This window comes from Heterocephalus glaber, unplaced genomic scaffold (assembly GCF_053883595.1).
Source record: "Heterocephalus glaber isolate CG9 unplaced genomic scaffold, H.glaber_assembly_v1.0 deba00001569, whole genome shotgun sequence".
In the NCBI taxonomy this organism is placed as follows: domain Eukaryota; kingdom Metazoa; phylum Chordata; class Mammalia; order Rodentia; family Bathyergidae; genus Heterocephalus; species Heterocephalus glaber.
The window spans coordinates 1,863,509-1,881,324 of NW_028258354.1; the positions used below are offsets into that span (position 1 = coordinate 1,863,509).

General features: G+C 47.0%; 2 protein-coding genes across 9 annotated transcripts; one reads left to right on the top strand and one right to left on the bottom strand.

The window, feature by feature from the left end:
- Window positions 1–18: 18 nt before the first annotated feature.
- On the bottom strand, window positions 19–17,806 carry Pmel (premelanosome protein). 7 transcript variants are annotated; one of them, XM_087192129.1, is made up of 13 exons: window positions 17,354–17,806; window positions 16,529–16,608; window positions 9,392–9,517; window positions 6,160–6,270; window positions 5,854–6,000; window positions 4,375–4,509; window positions 3,655–3,816; window positions 2,796–3,518; window positions 1,548–1,664; window positions 1,288–1,372; window positions 997–1,202; window positions 820–907; window positions 19–267 (listed from the first exon to the last, which is right to left on the bottom strand). In XM_087192129.1, exons 3-13 carry the CDS (start codon window positions 9,465–9,467, stop codon window positions 126–128), a joined length of 1,992 nt encoding a protein of 663 aa, XP_087048255.1. In that variant the 5' UTR covers window positions 9,468–9,517; window positions 16,529–16,608; window positions 17,354–17,806; the 3' UTR covers window positions 19–125. The 7 variants fall into 7 exon arrangements, with proteins under 7 accessions (XP_087048255.1, XP_004861412.1, XP_021097142.1 ...); XM_004861355.4 differs by having other exon boundaries at window positions 16,529–16,611; XM_021241483.2 differs by lacking the exon at window positions 9,392–9,517.
- On the top strand, window positions 10,402–16,447 carry Cdk2 (cyclin dependent kinase 2). Of its 2 annotated transcripts, XM_004861357.4 has the most exons (8): window positions 10,402–10,588; window positions 11,270–11,347; window positions 11,448–11,568; window positions 12,284–12,454; window positions 13,514–13,615; window positions 14,217–14,360; window positions 14,662–14,865; window positions 15,138–16,447. In XM_004861357.4, the coding sequence occupies exons 1-8, from the start codon at window positions 10,473–10,475 to the stop codon at window positions 15,240–15,242; spliced, it is 1,041 nt and encodes a 346-aa protein (XP_004861414.1). In that variant the 5' UTR covers window positions 10,402–10,472; the 3' UTR covers window positions 15,243–16,447. The 2 variants fall into 2 exon arrangements, with proteins under 2 accessions (XP_004861414.1, XP_004861415.1); XM_004861358.4 differs by lacking the exon at window positions 14,217–14,360.
- Window positions 17,807–17,816: the final 10 nt, after the last annotated feature.

A 17,816-nucleotide genomic window follows, 5' to 3' on the forward strand; every position in this document is an offset into this window, starting at 1 on the left:
CAAGAAATAAAGCAGCCCCAGGTTCTGAGCGTTTATTTCAGGCAATGGTAGTCTCCAAGGGAAGACTGCAGAAAACACAGGCATTGCTGTCAACCCTGGGAAAATCACAGCATCATACGAGAGTCCTAGACCTGCTGCCCATTGAGGAGTGGGCTGTTCTCACCAATGGGACAAGTGCGGAAAACTTGGGGCAGTCGCAGCCAGTGGGTGCTACCATGTGGCAGCTGGGAAATGGAGCGGGCTGAGCCCTGCTTCATCAGCCTGTGCCTGATTTTGGGAGAAGGGGGAAACTGGTTAGCAATGGACAAAAGCACCCCATCTGCTTCTCCAAAGAATGGATACACCCATATCCTGGGCCTACTAGACCTTGATCGTATCCCTCTCTTCTCATCACCTGGAGGATTCCCCTTCTTATTCCCTCAGCAACCCCTATTCATTCCCTCTTCCTGTATAGGCTTCCCTGCTTCGAGACCCTCAGCAGCTTTCTCACAGGTACAGCACTTAGCTCACTTGCATTGCGCCACTTTTAATACTGATAAGTTACCAACAGCATCAACTCTTGCACTCTTGCTCCAGCACCAGCTGGCTTACCTACATTGCTTCTAACATACTAGAAATGGCAGGTATTCATTGTCCTACATCTCAGAGCTCAGCCCCCAAGGTCCCACAGCAAGACTTTAGCCCAAGCCTAACTTCCAAGGCTGGGCTCTTTCCTGGCATTCGGCTTCCTCAGAAGAAGTAGTAGTTTCCTCTCTCCTGAACTAGGCTAAGCGGTGGTAAAAAGGATTGGGAGTCTCGGCTAGACAGTGAGGCTCTCACCTGTATATCAGAGATGCAAGCACCACGGCCACCAACACCAGCAAGATGCCCACAAGCAGAGGAGCCTGCCCAAGACCTGCTTCTTGACCTATGAGCAGAAGCCCAGACATTTACCATCTGCTTTACCATCTGCTCCCTCTGCCAGTTCTTCATTCTACCTCTTGTCCAGTTACTTACCAGGCATGACAATCTGGGTGCTGGCTACTGCCAGGCTGTTGGCATCAGCCAAAGATACATTGAGGCAGTAGGTCCCTGAGCCACCCTTTAATACTTGGTGCAGAACCAGCTGGCAGGCTGGGCTTGGTGGCACATGCCGGCACAGCCGCTGGGTAGGGGGTAGGCACCCAGGTGATGAAATGTCCACACAGGCTTCCTCAGGCACCCTGGAAGAGGTATGAGCTTGCATTAGGGATCCAAGAAGAGACATGTTCACCCAAATGTTATCAGGACAATCAGCGGGACACTCACCTGCCTTGGCAGGACACAGTTAGCTCAAATGCATCACCCTCACTGGATGGCACAGCCTGCAAGATCTCTGCATTTTCAATGCCCTCTGTGGAATCGAAAGATTATAAGTCAGGCTTCCTCCACCAGGCTGATAGACAGGAAAGCCCTAGAGTTACTCCCCCAGTCCCAGTCCTGTGCCTTCAAAGGCTCCTGTCATTTGGGCATTCCTCTTGTCCTGCACATGTCTCCCTTCATCAGCCCCCAAAGTAGGCAAGACTCACGGATAATGTCCAGGGTGAGGGAAAAGGAACCATATCGATACAGAACACAATCCAGCGGGACTTGTCTCTTCACCAGTGTTAAGGTGTCTGTACCATTCAGCAGGGAGCTTGGGGACGCTGGCAAGAGAGGATTAAAGACAGAAGGTCAAGTGACAGATAACTCACTTGGAAGAAGAGGTCAAGCAGGCCTTTTCCCACACAGAGCCAGAGCTACCAGATACTGGAGTTAACTGGCTTAGAATCAGGCAAGATCTGGAAAATTTTTGCTTTATAGATAAGGAAACAGCCAGAAGGAGAAAATGACTGCTTCAGAGTCACACAGTTTGGGGGCAAAGGTGGTTTTTTGGGTGCTGTTGTTGCTTTCTTTTGGAGGGGGGCACTTTTTTGTGGTACTGTGGAATGAACCAAGGGCCTTTGTACTGAGGTACATCCCCAGCCCTTTTAACATTTTTTATTTTCAGACACAATCTCAGTAACTGACTAAGTTTCCCAGGCTGGGGTCAAACTTTGTGATCCTTCTGCCTCAGCTTCCCAGTGTGGTCAGATTACAGCCATGCACTATTTAAAAAATCCCAAAATGTTTATCATTTCCCCACACTTTGCCAAGTCCTAGGCCAGACATTCAACATATATTAACTCATTTAAGCATCATTATCTCATTCCTCCTGTTTCTCTTTGGGATAGGAATTTAACAGTGGGAAGTGGAAGGACTGATATCCCAGAGAGAAAGATTTCTGTGTATTTATGCTTGAACAGAAAATGTGGTATAACTATGTAAATGATCACAGTGTGTTCCCTGTCCCTCCTAGCTCTTCTCCTCAGGGGTAGAGAAACAATAAACTCTCCTTAGAGTGAAAACTCTAAGTTTTCTCCTAGGTGAAAACTCCAGGTTCCTGAACTCCAAATCTCTCGCATGTCATTAAGAGAAACTTGAAGGTGATGGCAAATGCTGGTAATTTCAGAACTCAAGAGGCTGAGGCAGGAAGACTGCAAGTTTAAGGCCAGCTGGGATACACAGGGAGACCCTGTCTCAAAAAAAAAAAAAAAAAAAAAGACAGAGGGAGAGAGAGACAGACAGACAGTAAAACAGGTGGACACTTTAAGGGCTTTAGAGCCAGTGAGAGCTCTTATGGAAATCACAATGCTAAGCAAAGTCTGGGTAACATCTGGGTCCTTGGTAAGATTTTCCGAGTACAGGAGTAACAAATACCGTGCCTCCATAACTGTCATTCACACTGCCCCTCTTACCAGAAATGCCTTCTGAGGGCGTGAATGGCCTGGCACCTGGATCCTCAGGCTCAAGGGTGGGTAACTCTCCAGCTGTGGTCTCCACCAACTTTGTAACTGTTGCCTGTGCAAGCGTGGTTTCAGAGGGCTCTCGACTTGACACTTCTGTCAGTGTTGTGCCAACAGCCTCTGTGGTTGTCATCTTTGCTAGGGTGGTGCCTATGACCTCTGAGGTTGGTACCTGCTCAGGGGTAGTACCTGTGCCCTCTGTGGTTGGCACCCATACAGAGGCAGTATTTATGGCCTCTGTGGTTGGCACCTGCAGAGCTGTAGTTCTAGAAGGCTCTGTAGTTGGCACCTGATCAGGTGTAGTACCCATAACTTCTGCAGTAGACATTTGCCCAGCTGTAGTGCCAGAGGCCTCTGTAGTTGGCATGTACCCATCTGTGGTGCCTGGAACTGGGGAAGAGCCACAGGTGGTAAGAGGAATTGCAGCCTGCAGCACCACCTGGGGGGTAACTGGGCCAGACTCCAGGTAAGTATGAGGGACAACAAGTGCCCGAGATATCAGTGTCCCAGTACCATCTCCAAAGTCCCAGGTGTAGGAGAGGTCAGCCCCAGCCAAATAGCCACTGGGGTCATGGAGCTGAAGAGCAAAGGTCAGAGGTTGATTTCTCAGGAAGTGCTTGTTCCCTTCATTGAAGGCCTGCAGCTGGGACACGCTCACAGAGAAAGGCACCTGGTCTGGGGTTAGAGACAGACAAAGTGAGACCCAGGCCCACAGCTTTCCCTTTAACAACCACACCCTCCAACTCCAAGCTGAGCACCTGGGCCTGCACTGGCTCTAGTCCTATATTCCTCTGCCCAGGTCTATCCTTACCAGTAATGGTGAAGGCTGAGCTGGAATGAGCAAGGGGCACATGGCTCCGGCCCCCCCGGCGGTGGTAGACAGTCACTTCCATGGTATGTGTGCCCAGCATTGCCTGTCCTGTCCCAATGCTCAGTCTCGACACTGGGCCCCCCAGAACTTGCCAGTATTGGCCTGAGATAATTGGAAGGAAGAACAGAGACGGGGTAGCTACTGGTCAAAATGAACTGAGGCGAAGGATTTGAGAATACCAAAGAAGGGACATCAGGAGGTAATTAAAGGTGATTACTTCAGAAGGTGTTTGGCAATGCTATGGAGAGGGGGTTGGGGGTCCTTCCTTGGGGAAGGACTTCTAGAAAGACTTGTGATAGAGTTTGCTAGGGCTATTATTATTAGCATGTATGAGAGGCTCTGTTTGGGCCCCAGCACCCCTGCACTAGCCCCTCAAAATTATATACACATTTTTAATTTTAATTTTTTTTGGTACCAGAGATCAAACTCAAGACCTTGAGCTTGCCAGGCAGGCATGGTGTCACTGAGCTACATCCCAGCCCAAAAAATTATAATAGTTGAAGGGGATTAGGTGCTATGAAAGAAGAAGGTCCCAAGCGGAAAATAAAGATTAGGAGGAAATCATGTAAGTTAAGGGGTGAGACTGTAAAGAAAGATGACCAGATAGGAGGCAGTAAACACAAGTGTGTAGATGACAGCCCAGAGAAGGGAGTCCCTCACCCCAGGTCTTCCAGACATAAACAAAGCGTCTTCTTTGAGACCAAGGGCCAGATGTGCAGGGTCCACCATCAGGGAAGATACAAGTATCATCAGGTTCCTGGGGATACACTGGTTGTCCTCCCCACATCTGGCTCCCTGAAAGATAGGTACAGTCACCCTCAAACCCTGACACTCTTTTTGTTCCTTTTTTTGGTACTGGGGACCGAACTTGGGTCCTTGCACTTGCGCAGCAGGCGGCAAAACCACTGAGCTAAATCCCCAGCCCTCTTTTTGTTCTTTTTTGAGGCAGGGTCTCACTATGTAGCCCAGGCTGGCCTCGAACTCACAGCAATCCTCCTGCCTCAACCTCCTGAATGCTGAGATTATAAGTGTGTGCTGCCACACCCACAACTCTTTTTGTTCTTTGTGTGTGTGTGTGTGTGTGTGTTGTACTGTGGATTGAACTTAGGGCCTTTACATTGAACTATGTCCCCAGCCCTTTTTTGTTATTGTTTTTTCAGTAGCAGGAATAGAACTCAGGACCTTATACTTTCGAGGCAGGCATGGTGCCACTGAGCTAAATCCCCATTCTGCCAGCCCTTTTTTTTTTAGACAGAGTCTTACTAAATTGCAATCCTCCTGCCTCAGCTTCCCAGAGTGCTGGTATTACAGGCATACACCACCACTACCATACCCAGCTTCTTTTCTTTTCTTTTTTAGACAGAGTCTTCTTACTAAGTTGCCCAAGCTGGCCAGGAATTTACAGTCCTCTGCCTCAGCCATCTGGATAGCTGGGATTAAAGGAATATGCCACCACGCCTAGCTCCTGGCATTCTTTTGTATGTATCAAAATTTCTAAAATAGTTCCTAAGGAATTAGAAAGAGACTCTGGAAATACGCCCTAGCTAGAAAGTACAATTTCCAAGGGATAACCCACTTAGGGTAGTAGTTGGAGGTGGGGATATATGGAAACTCCAATATAAGAGTCATATGTATATACTTACATAAGAAAAACCAAATATTAAAATGTTTATAGCAATTTTCCCTAACTAGTGAGATAAAAATAACAGTGTCTGGGTTGGGAATATAGCTCAGCAGCACAGCCCTCCCTGGCAAGTACAAGGTCCTGAGTTTGACCCCCGGTATAAAATAAATAAATAAATAACAGGACCAGCTAACAAAACAGCCCTATGCTGAATACTTTACATATTACTATATTTTCATCCTTACAACAGCCTTCCAAGGAAGGTACCATCCCCATTTTACAAAAGGCAATAAAGCACAAGCCTGAGGTCACATACTTGTGACAAATTTAAATCTAGGTCTGTCCAGCTTCTAGATTCTGCTGTCCCTCTGTTTAGGGACTATATTTTTGTTTAACTGTGTTTTCTAATTTTATGTCAGTGAGTAGGTACTACATATATTTGTTCAAAAACACAGAGGGGGTAGGCAGCACTTCCTGGGCTCACTGAGCCCTAGGAAGAGCAGAGAGGTACTTACCATTAATGATGGTGTTGTTGGCCCAGACAACCTGCCCATCTGGCAGTACCTTTTGGCTTTCCGGGAATTGCAGGATGATGGAGAAAGAGGCATTTGCACCAAGTAGTGTAGGCCCATCGTTACTGACCTTTAGGGCCACCTGGCCACCTGGAATTTGAAGCTGCATGAACTGGGATCTCTTGGCTTCCCCTCCCCATATATCTTTTCCGTCCAGTCTTCCCAAGTGGCCAATCTTCAACCCAGTTCCTGCTCTCCTCCCCATCCCATCCCCACTGTGCCCTCCCCACAGAACTTCCAGGTTCCCACCTCTCCAGCAGTCAGGCCCCTGGACTCCTGTCCATTCTGGATACAGCTGCTTGTTCCACGCTTTAGTTAGGAGCTGCCTTGAAACACCAAACCAGTCCTGGTCTCTGGGTCCTAAAGGAATGTGCCATAAGGGTCCTGGGATCTTCGCTTAGTCCTTTTTTAAGGGGATAACATTCTGTTCTATGTTGCCCCCCTCATTCTCCCATGCAGAGTGCATTCTAATTTCCTGAATACCCACCACATACTAGGCACTATTCTAGGCACAAAGAATTTAAGGAATGTATAAACTACGGCTCTGAAGGGATTCAAAGTGAAGTATGAGAAATAAGTATGTAGCTGGGCATGGTGGCACACATCTGTAATCCCAGAGCTCTGGGAGGCTGAGGCAGGAGGATCAAAAGCTCTAGCCCAGGATGGCCAATTTAGTGAGAATAAATAAATAGGGTTGGGGATGTAGCTTAGGCCCTGGATTCAACGCTTGGTATAAAGAAAAAAATGAGCATGTACAAAGATTATTATAATTGAAAACACTGCTTAATATTTTCCATAACAGACATACACAGAGTATAACAAAATGTCAGAGTAAACTAGTTCATTCCACTGTAGCAGACTATGGGAGACCTCAATGAGGAGTTGCCATAGTCCTAAAGTGCAGGTCTAACAAGTATGAGGAGATGCATGGAGGCACAGAAGCACATGGTATGTCAGGGGACCCTAGGATTGTGCTCAATGCATACTGTGAGAAATGACGCTGAGAAGATGAGTTGAAGATTTAAAAAAAATATTTATTTATTTATTTTGTTTCTCAAGGCAGAGTCTCACTATGTTGTCTGCACTAGCCTTGAACTCACTATGTAGGCCAGGCTGGCCTTGAACTCAAAATCATCCTACCTCAGCCCAGCCTCCCAAGTGTTGGGATTATAGGCATGCGACTACAGATCTTTTGTTTTAATTTGAGATATAACCCAATACCACAAAGTTCACCCTTCAGAAGCTTTTGGAGCATGATCATATTTGTATTTTAGAGATATCACTATGGCAAACAATGGGGAGGATGGCAAGCAGGCAGTTTGGGAGTAGGGATGAGCAGATAAAATTACTCTAACTGAGCTGGGTGTATTGGCACATGTCTATAATTGGGAGTCTGAGGCCAGAGGATCAAGAGCTCGAGACCAGCCTGGAGCTAGGTGTGGTGCCTGTAATCCCAGCACTTGGGAGGCTGAGGCAGGAGGACTGCCTGTGAGTTCAAGGCCATCCTGGGCTATAATAGAGTTCAAGACCAGCCTGGACTACACAGCGATTCATGACCAACCTGAATTACATAGTGAGACTCTTGTCTCAAAAAAAAAAAAAAATCGTAAATGTAGTAGATGAGTAAGAGAGGAGTCTGAAAGAAAAAAGGGTATTCTGGATCTCCACATGCCTTCATCTAGATTCAACAAATTCTTAGCATTTGGTCATATTTGCTTTATCTTTATAGGTTGTTTTTGCTTTTGGTTAAAATATTTAAAAGCAAATATCAGAATCATGTTAACCCTGCAAATTCAGTTTAAGTATCTGTTAAAAATACAAATATTAGCACAAGGACCCGAGTTCGATCCCTGGTACCAAAAAATAAATAAATAAATAAATAAATAAATACAAATATTGGGGCCGGGGGTTTAGCTCAGTGGTTCCGCCCCCTACCTTGAAATCGCAAGATCCCGAGTTTGATTCCAGATACCAAAAAAAATTTTTTTAATAAATAAAAACAAAAATAAAAATATTTTCTTGCGCAATGTCATTTCACACTAAAATAACTACCAAACAAACCCAGTTCATGTAAAGTTTCATTAGCACCAAGAAAAAATGTCTTTTTTCTTTCTTTTTTTTGTTTTTGTTTTGTTTTTTGATACTGAGAACTAAACCCAAGGCCTTGGATGTGCTAAATGTGTACCCTACTGCTGAGTCAATCCTCAATCTATTCTTAGTTTTAAAAATCGGGATCCAAAATGAAAGAGCAGGTCTGGGGATGTAGCTCAGTGCCAAGCCCTGGATTCAACTCCCAGTACAAAAAAAAAAAAAAAAAAGCAATCTTTTAAGAGCCTCAGGTGGATGCGTGTGAACAGAATGTTTGCAGAAAATATGAAGGAACACAATAAAAGTCTTGAAACTGCAGCATGAATGAGGGATGTCAAATCAAGAACTTCCTAGGGCTGGGGATTTAGCTCAGTGGCACTATGCTGGCCTCGAAAGCACAAGGTAGAGTTCAATCCCCTACACCACACACAAAAAAAGAACTTCCTAGAGGCCTGAGACACCAGGGATCCAGAGAAGGGAAGCCAAGCTGGCATATGATGTCTACATATCAGCAGAGCAAAAATGATCCTCACTCTATTTATTTTCTTTTTTTGTTTGTTGTTTTTTTGATACAAGGTCTCGTTATATGTAGCCCAGGCTGATCTCGAACTCATGAACATCCTGCCTAAATCTCCCAAGTGCTGGGATTACAGGCATGTGGCACCATGCCTGGCTCCTCACCTCATTTCTAATGCACACTGGAAATTTAGAAGATTCCTCTAGGGGATTATCTAGAATTATCTCATTGAGCATCCCAGCACTAGAGCAAGAGAAGTCACAAGATGCCCCATTCTTTTTCCACTTCCCACCCTCCCTCTTCAGGGCAGCATGGGACATTCCAGACCCTCTGGACACCACTACCTCCACCCCACTCCTGTCACGAGGCCCCAATCCCCCAGAGCCCTTTCATGTGATGCTCAGCTGAGACCCCCTGCCTGTTTCTCCCAGCCCCAGAATAATATGTCTGGGCAGTGTTCACCCATACCCATTCCAAGGGGGAAAGGTGGTGCCTCTTTAGCCTTCTTATCCAACACCAGCTTTTCTTACTCCCCACTTTGAATCCCCTACTTCATGTACCTGGGACATTACCTAAAAGAACCTCCCACTCATTTCACCCTTTTGGAGTTTCTGCTCCAGCTCACTGCCATGAGGACCTCAAATTATTGCCACAAAGACCCATTATCCTTCTGCCCTTCTAAACAGACAGGATCATTTTCATGCTCAATCTCAAATTTCCACGTAGGGAAGGAGGTCAGGTGCCCATTTACTCCCTAAATCAAATAGGTGGAGGAAATCTGAGGTATTGCTGGTTTCTCCCATTATGAGGTGGGAAACCAGACCAAGTGTTCAATTCCTGATTCACACACACACACACACACACAAACACACTCACCTTCTGTGATCCCCACCACCAACAAACCATTCAGCACAGACAAGTGGAGAAGACACCTTGCCAGCAGCATATCCATCCTGTTCTTTATTCCAGCAACCAAAGGCGCTGGGGGTCTGGAATAAGCCCCTATATAAGAAAGGGGTGCTCATTTGCATAGTCCTTCCTCTTCTCCTTCTAGGGGAGTCCTGGGAGGGGCAGAAGGACCCGAGAGAGACCGAACTGACAAGTGATCTAAGTCACTGGGTACTCCTCTCCCTCTAAGCAAGGCCAGTTTCTGGCTTCACTGGGTTACACTCAACTTGACACACTCCATCACTAGGGAAAGAGATGGCCTATAGGCAGCTACATAACACATACCCAGCACCGGAATTCATCATGGAAGAGTGCATCAGTTGAGTTAAACCAGGACCCTCTAAAAAAGTCAGAAACAGAAACTTTACATCCAAAACCAGAGAACAGTACTTATACAGGCTGAAAGGCTGAGGCACTCTTTCCTCTTTCTGAGGCCTAGGAATTCTTAGGGATGAGATTCCCAGCTTTCTGTTTTTCAAAGGAGGCGCCCTGGCCAGGTGGGAATTAATTTTAGGTCGATACACATTTTCCCAAGGGGTTGTGAAAATAGTTTGAGATCAGGGAATCTTTACAGACAAGAGACACAGGTAGGAAACTCAAACCCACAACGGGAATTTGGAAAAAGGTCCTCAGCCGCCCGAAGGCGGAAGAAACTTGTCTGGCCTCTCAGAAACAAACTTACACGGGGCAAGATCATTCGCCGCGAGGAGCGCAGGGTCTCCCCGCCCTCTGTAACGTTGGCCAATCAGAAGAGCCGAGGGCGGAGTCGGGGAAACGCGGGAAGGAGGGGTGGGGCGTCTGGTGGCGGTCGGGAACGGGAAGGGGGGGAGGCGGGAACATTGTTTTAAGTTGGACAAATTGACAAGAGCCAGACATACACTGCGTTCCATCTTGACCCGAGGCCACCGTGCTGGGCTCCGTTTTCCCCTCCTCGGCCCCTCGGCTCGTTTTCTGCAGGGTTCCCAGGTCCCCGCTCCAGGGCCGGGCTGACCCGACTCACTAGCGCTTCATGGAGAACTTCCAAAAGGTAGAAAAGATCGGAGAGGGCACGTACGGAGTTGTGTACAAAGCCAAAAATAAGTTGACGGGAGAAGTGGTGGCGCTTAAGAAAATCCGCCTGGACACGTGAGTGGCTTCTGTAGCCGGGACTCTTAACTAGGGAGCCCCTAGATTGTTCCCCCACCCCCAACAGGCGGGTAGCCGTCCAGGGACCGGAAAGTGGCAGGGAGGGACTTCTTTTGAAGGGGGGGCGGCGTAGAGAGTTTTCCTGGAGGGAGTACGGGGTGGTGTTGGCAGCCATGGAAAACTTCCGTTCCATACTGAACCCGGTGATGTCCCCAAATGTGCAAGCAGAGAGACTCAGGAAAAGAAAGGACCCCTCTGGGATGAGATGAAGGACTTTCCAAGGAATGGGGGTGTGCGGGGACCAGTGGAAAACTGAGCGAAGAGCCGTCCTCCCTGCCCAACTCCACCCTCCCAGAGTTCTCTCCCTCTTTCAAGTGGCAGTTGAACCACACTGGCCCTCCGGGTGGCCAGGTGCTACTCTCTCACATTTTTTCTCCATTCTTTTCTCTCTGCTTCAGCTTAACGGGGAGGCTTTACTTACCTACCTCAGGGAAAGAGGAAATGTTGACCTTAAGGTGTCCATAAGCCAGGTCCTAGTTACCCAGGAATTAACTCTTTACGGTGCTCTTCCTCCTCTCTGACTTTGCAAGAGGACGTGGGGGTGGGAGGTTGTGGACCAATTAATGTCAAAGCGGGTATTTGTAACCATATTCCCATCTCTGCTTTCCCAATCTCTCCAAGTGAGACTGAGGGTGTCCCCAGCACTGCCATTCGAGAGATCTCTCTGCTTAAGGAGCTTAATCACCCCAATATTGTCAAGTAAGTAGTGTCTGGAAGGCATTCTGATAGGATGGGTTTAATCTGTCGAGTCCGGGCTTTCTCTCCCTTACCTACAATTCCTGGACCTCCTCTTATGTAGGCTGCTGGATGTCATCCACACGGAAAATAAACTCTACCTCGTTTTCGAATTTCTGCACCAAGATCTCAAGAAGTTTATGGACGCCTCTGCTCTCACTGGCGTTCCTCTTCCCCTCATTAAGGTGACCCTTCTATCAACTTCACTTCACCATGTGCACGTTCTGGGGGGCTAGAGGCAGGCGATTCAGACTGGATGATAATTTTGTTATTTTGGCCTCCTTCCCAGTCACCACCCACCCTTTCTTTTGCATCTCTTTCCCTACTCATTATACTCATTAGCCCTAGGGTTGGGCTGAAGAATCAAAGTTAAAACTCTTGTGAGTCAACCTGGCTGCCTCTGGTGGGAGGTCAGATGAAATTCAGATAAATGGGATTTGAGGGCTGTTGGTAGATTTCTCCAAAAGGCCCTTCTACCTGTTTTGCTTTGTTTTTTGGTACTGGAGATGGAACTCGGGTCCTTGTACTTGCAAGGCAGGTGGCCAAACCACTGAGCTAAATCCCTAGCCCCCCTTCTACCTGTTCAGTGGGAAAAATAGCCAGTGAGTCTGCTGTCTATTAGGTATGGGTTCTTCACTCCTGGAGCTACTTTGAATCTTTCCATAAATATTCCTTCAACATACATTTAGTGTGCTAAGCACAGGATATGGAAAGGGTTGTAAAACTGAATCAGACCTGGTTCTTAACCTCACTGGGCTGAAAGTCCAATGGGAAAAATAGTTTTTAAACATGTAGTTATAATCTAACATAAGTGAAGGGTTTAGTGTTTAGGGGGCAAAGAGCAAAACCTAATCTGCTCATTGTGATGGAGAAACACAATCTCCCTCTCTCCTTTGTCAGAACTATCTGTTTCAGCTGCTCCAGGGCCTCGCTTTTTGCCATTCTCATCGCGTCCTGCACCGAGACCTTAAACCTCAGAATCTGCTTATCAACGCAGATGGGGCCATCAAGCTAGCCGACTTTGGGCTAGCCAGAGCCTTCGGGGTCCCCGTGCGTACTTACACCCATGAGGTATGTCCCTTTGTGCTGTTCTTTTCCGAGCATCCTGGGAAGTGTTAACAAGAGCTCTCACAAAGTTGCTAAAACTATCTAACCAACAATTTCTTTCTTGGTAGATAGAATTTCTGACATCCTAAGGGTTTTAGGGTATGCACAGAATTCATGCTGTCAGGCTAACCAGGTTTAGATACCAGGCCAGGACAGCTGAATGGCACACTATTAAAATTATGACCATTGGGCTGGGGATTTAGCTCAGTGGTTCCACCGCCTTCCTCGCAAGCGCAAGGTCCCGAGTTCGATCCCTGGTAACAAAAAAAAAATTATGACCATTTGTACTGGGCGTGGTGGCGCATGCCTGTAGTCCCAGTACTCAGGAGGCTGAGGCAGGAGGACCGTCTCAAGTTTGAGGCCAGCCTGGGCTACAAAATGAATTCAGGGCCAGTGTTAACTACAAAGTGAGACCCTGTCTCAAAAAGCATATTAAAAATTAGGGGGCCAGGGATTTAGCTCAGTGGTGCCGCTGCCTGCCTCGAAAGCGCAAGGTCCAGAGCGCGATGCCCAGTACCAAAAAAAAAAATTGGGGCCCGGGGATTTAGTTCAGTGGCACCATGCCTGCCTCACAAGTGCAAGGTCCTGAGTTCAATCCCCGGTACCAGGAAAAAATAAATAAATTAATTTAAAAGAAATAAAAAATTATGACCATTTAATTGAGCACGGTGGTACAGGTCTATAATACCAGCACTCAGAGGCTGAAGCAGGAGAATGGCAAGTTCAAAGCCAGCTGGACAGCTTAGTGAGACCCTATCTCAGAAAAAAAAGAAAAGAAAAAAAATTATGACCATTTGTCCTACATTTTCCAGGAATGTCCCAAATTGCGGGTTCAGAAAATATGGTCCCTAGAGCCATGGACTAGGCTAATTCTGGGCCAACAAGTTGGGGAAATTTTCTTAGGGGAAATCAGAGGAAGAGAAAGAAACTGCCAAGAGGCTGAGAGAATTTTTTTTAGGATCTGAGATGTAGAAATGTCCATGTCCTTTAACTACCTCTCAACTTTCTACTCTTGTCATGTAGGTGGTGACCCTGTGGTACCGAGCCCCCGAAATCCTTCTGGGCTGCAAATACTACTCCACAGCCGTGGACATCTGGAGCCTGGGCTGTATCTTTGCTGAGATGGTATGGAGGCTTGCCTAAGCCCTCTCCTCCTTTTATCCAAGAACAACAGAATCGTTTCTTGGCCCAGAACCATAGGCTGTCTTTTTCTCAGGGTTCTCTAGAGCGACACCAGGATACCGTAGACTGTCTCTAATATACTTCTCTTATCCCTGAAATGAGCTAAATCATTTCTATAATTATTCAACTATTTTAGTGTGCACATATTTGGAAGACTGAGTTCCATTTAGTGCCTCCTTCGTTTGACCTGGAGACCTTGTAGGATGCCAGGAATGTAGTGAAGCCAACTATGTTCACTTATCCACACCCTTTATTTAATCTGTAGGCTTAGATCATGTCTCCTCTCAAACTCTGGCTTTTCAGATTGAAGGATCCTTGAGGCATGGCCTTGTGTAAGAGCTCCCATCCCCTTTAATACAACAATGGAGCAGGCTAAGGCTTCACATCAAATCATCAATATGTTTAATGGTCCTTTATCTGGGTTGTAACAGGGCTTAGAGACCATATATGTCTATATGTATATAAATATGTGCATTTATCCCCCAGTACATTACCTTCAATTGCCCATATTCCTCTCTCAATTCATCAACAAATATTTATTAAGTACCTAGTGTGTACCCAGCACCATGCTAAGTGCTGTGGGGAACACAGAAGAAATGGAAGACACAGTCTCTGCCCGCTGTGCTCCTATCTAGAAGTGGCTGCATCACAAGGAGGGGGGATGACCGCAGTGTCTACCCCACACCCCGTGAGTGGCTTGGGATCCCTTTGCTACACATCAGTGGCACCCCAAACATTCACCCCCTCCCAGCCCCACCCAGCCTTGGGGATCTGCAAAGCTGTCATGGGGGAAGGAAGGAGGGGATGAGAAGAGAAATAAGGGACTTCATTGTCTCAGGGTCTGTGTGACCAACCCCATGAAAGGCCCCAGGGAGGGAGTCATGGGGCCCTGCTGACCTTCCACTGCCTGTGGGAACCTCCTTTGTGCAGGGGACATCTGTGATTTACGTCAGTGTGTTTCTTGCCTTTTCCTCTTTCCCCATTTTCAGGTGACCCGCCGTGCCCTATTCCCTGGAGATTCTGAGATTGACCAACTCTTCCGGATCTTTCGGACTCTAGGGACTCCAGATGAGGTAGTTTGGCCAGGAGTTACTTCTATGCCTGATTATAAGCCAAGCTTCCCCAAGTGGGCCCGGCAAGATTTTAGCAAAGTTGTGCCTCCTCTGGATGAAGATGGACGGAGCTTGTTATCGGTAAGGGTGGGAAGTGGGCACCTGTTCGCTCATTCATTCCCCTTGGGAAGGGCTTTTCCAGGATAAAGGAAAGCTGAGACCTTGAACTCTGGGTCCCAGCCACTTTTCCCTAGTCCATACTTCTCTCCTTGTTAGCACTCTGGTTCAGATGTGGGAGGAGAGAAATGAGAACTGGGTTAAAAGGAGTTCTGTTTTCCTGATTGCTAAGAACACCTGCTGTCCATTTAGTTCACCCTTGTGTCACTAAAGATATCATACATCTCTTCCTCCAGCAAATGCTGCACTACGACCCCAATAAGCGAATTTCGGCAAAAGCAGCTCTGGCTCACCCATTCTTCCAGGATGTGACCAAGACAGTACCCCACCTTCGACTCTGATGTCCTTGTCCAAGCCTTCACCCTCAGCCTCACCCTCTCCTCCACTGTGGGTTTGACCTGGCTCGGCTCTGGGTGATTTGGACTCAAGCAGGCTCTCTGATCATTTCTGGCTGCCTTAACACTTGCCTTCCCTTTTTGTCCAGCCAGTTCTGGGGATCCAGGGGTAGAGAGGAGGAACAGGTGAAAATGAGAGGAAACTTCAGTATTACATGCACTTAACTCAGCTTCACTACCCTCTCCCCCTCTCTTTGCTGAGGAGGGGTGGGATTCAAAACAAAACTGACCCCTGACCCCAATCCCATTTCCCATCCCAATCTCTGAATCCCCTGTAATTATTTTCTGTGTTTTAGATGAGAGGGACCCCAAGTCTTCTGCTGCCACTGTTTTTTTTAAGGCCAACTTACAGCAGGGGGCTAAACTAGAACTTTGGAGAAACAAGCCAAAAAATAAAAGGGAGAGGATCTGTTTTAAGGAATTAGGTTAAAAATAGATCCAGGGCCGGGGATTTAGCTCAGTGGTTTCGTCGCCTGCTGCGCAAGCGCAAGGACCCGAGTTCAATCCCCGGTACAAAAAAAAAAAAAAAAAAATAGATCCAATCACTTAGCTAAGTTTTAGTATTTCATCTCACCTACAGGGCTGGGAGACTCAAGATGCAGCCCCAGGGGGGAAGCCCAAGAAATGATTGCCAGCAGTCCCTTCATCCCTGCTTTGGGCAAATAAGAATCTAGAGGCCCAAGGGACAGGCGTTGTGCTTGAGTCAGATCTTTTGCTTCACCATGGCCTTATGAGGCAGGTGAGAGATGTTCAAATTTTTCTCTTCCTTTTAGAATTTTTAATTCTTCAGTTACCAGGGATTTGTCCTTCCTCCTATCATCCTTTGAAAGCTACCCCTCACCCTAGGGGAGTGGAAGCTAAGGTTTAGACATCATTTGGAGAATGCTGACACTCTTCAGGGCTGTAATGCAGTGAGGGCATTGGGGAAAACATATTTCCTTAAAAAAAGGATGAACAATTCTATTTATATATCAGGTTATAGTCTTTTTTTCTGTCAGAGTGGCTGGATTTATTGTTGTGCACCTTGGGGTTTTGTAATTAAATGGTTTTTTTTTTTTAAGTTTTTTTGTCTCTTCCCACCTCTTGTACTTGAGTGCTATTAACATTATTTGTAATTTAGTTTGTAATTCATTAAAAAACAGTGTTCCTAAGTGTTATAGTTTATCTCTTTCCTCTTTATTATTTACTGAAAAGAATGGTGTGGGAGACGCCAAATATGACTATGTACTCACTGATTTCAGGCCTTTCAGTCTCTGCACAGGGCCCCCTCTCATCCCGTTTTGGTCTCTATGATGCAGCTGCAGCTGGGACACTGCTGAGGATGAGCAAAGTGGCTGTTATTGTCCCCATTTTACAGCGGGGGAAACTGAAGCCTCTGTATTCTGTACTTCAGTTTCCCTCTAAACCAGCAAATCGCCTGCCTTCCCCCCCTCCACCTTAGACAGAGCTGTGCTTCCAGAATTTCTGTTACGAAGGGCTAACAGTGAGACTGTTAGAAGTGGGCTCCAGGGGAATTGATAGTAAGCTCGCCCTTTTTCCTTTTTGTTGTGTATCACAAACATCAATTTTCTAAAGATCCTTTTATTCACATTTACGTACGATTTCGAAAATATCAGCGGTCGGGCCACGGATTTAGCTCAGTGGTTCCGGTGCCTGCCTCGCAAGCACAAGGTCCCAAGTTTGATTCCCCGGTACCAAAAAACAAAAAACCGAAAATATCAGCGGTCTATGTGAAAAATTATGAAGGGGCTAAAACATCTTCAAGCTACTACTTTTTGTAACTGTCATTATCTCCGCTAAAAACATCCTCAGACCGCCTACGGGCCATCCCCGAATCTCCAGTCCTCTGAAGCCCCACTAAAACGGGGAAGTATCCACTAGGGTCCTTTTTCTTTTTCTTTTTTTTGGTATAGGGGGATCGAACTTGGGACCTCGCACTTGCGAGGCAGGCACCGGAACCACTGTGCTAAATCTCCGGCTCAGGGAGGAAGTATTGACGTGAGCGTTACTTAGATTGTCAGGCCCCAGGTCCCTAGGAGAGATATTTCCCCTCACACCTGCGAAGTTGTCATAGAGGGCGGGTCACTGGAATCGGCCCCCGCCAAATCCAGGGGGAGGGGCGAAGGTCAGTAGCGGCTTCCTCCAGTCTTCTTTCCACCTCGCCTTGCCTGCCACTCAAGTCCCAAGTTTTCGCAGTACTGGTTAAAGTTTCACTTTGACCCGCCTTCATCACTCACCTGATTAGATGTTTATGAGTCAAAAGGCGGGGTCATGGGGTGTCGAGATATTATTAGTTGATACATTTATCAGTCAGTACTGTGCCGCCCCGTGCCTCCTGAAGCTCGTTCTTGAATGGCTCCTTACTTTTTCCATCTTCAAGCCTTCTCTCTCTCTCTATTGGCTTAGAACCCCGCCTGTTCTGGCTCTCGCTCGTACTCGTTGGTGACAGCGCCCAAAGAGGCCCGCCTTTCTCCAGAGGATTGGCGGATGAGTGCCACATGGCCCACCCCCGGCGGTAGG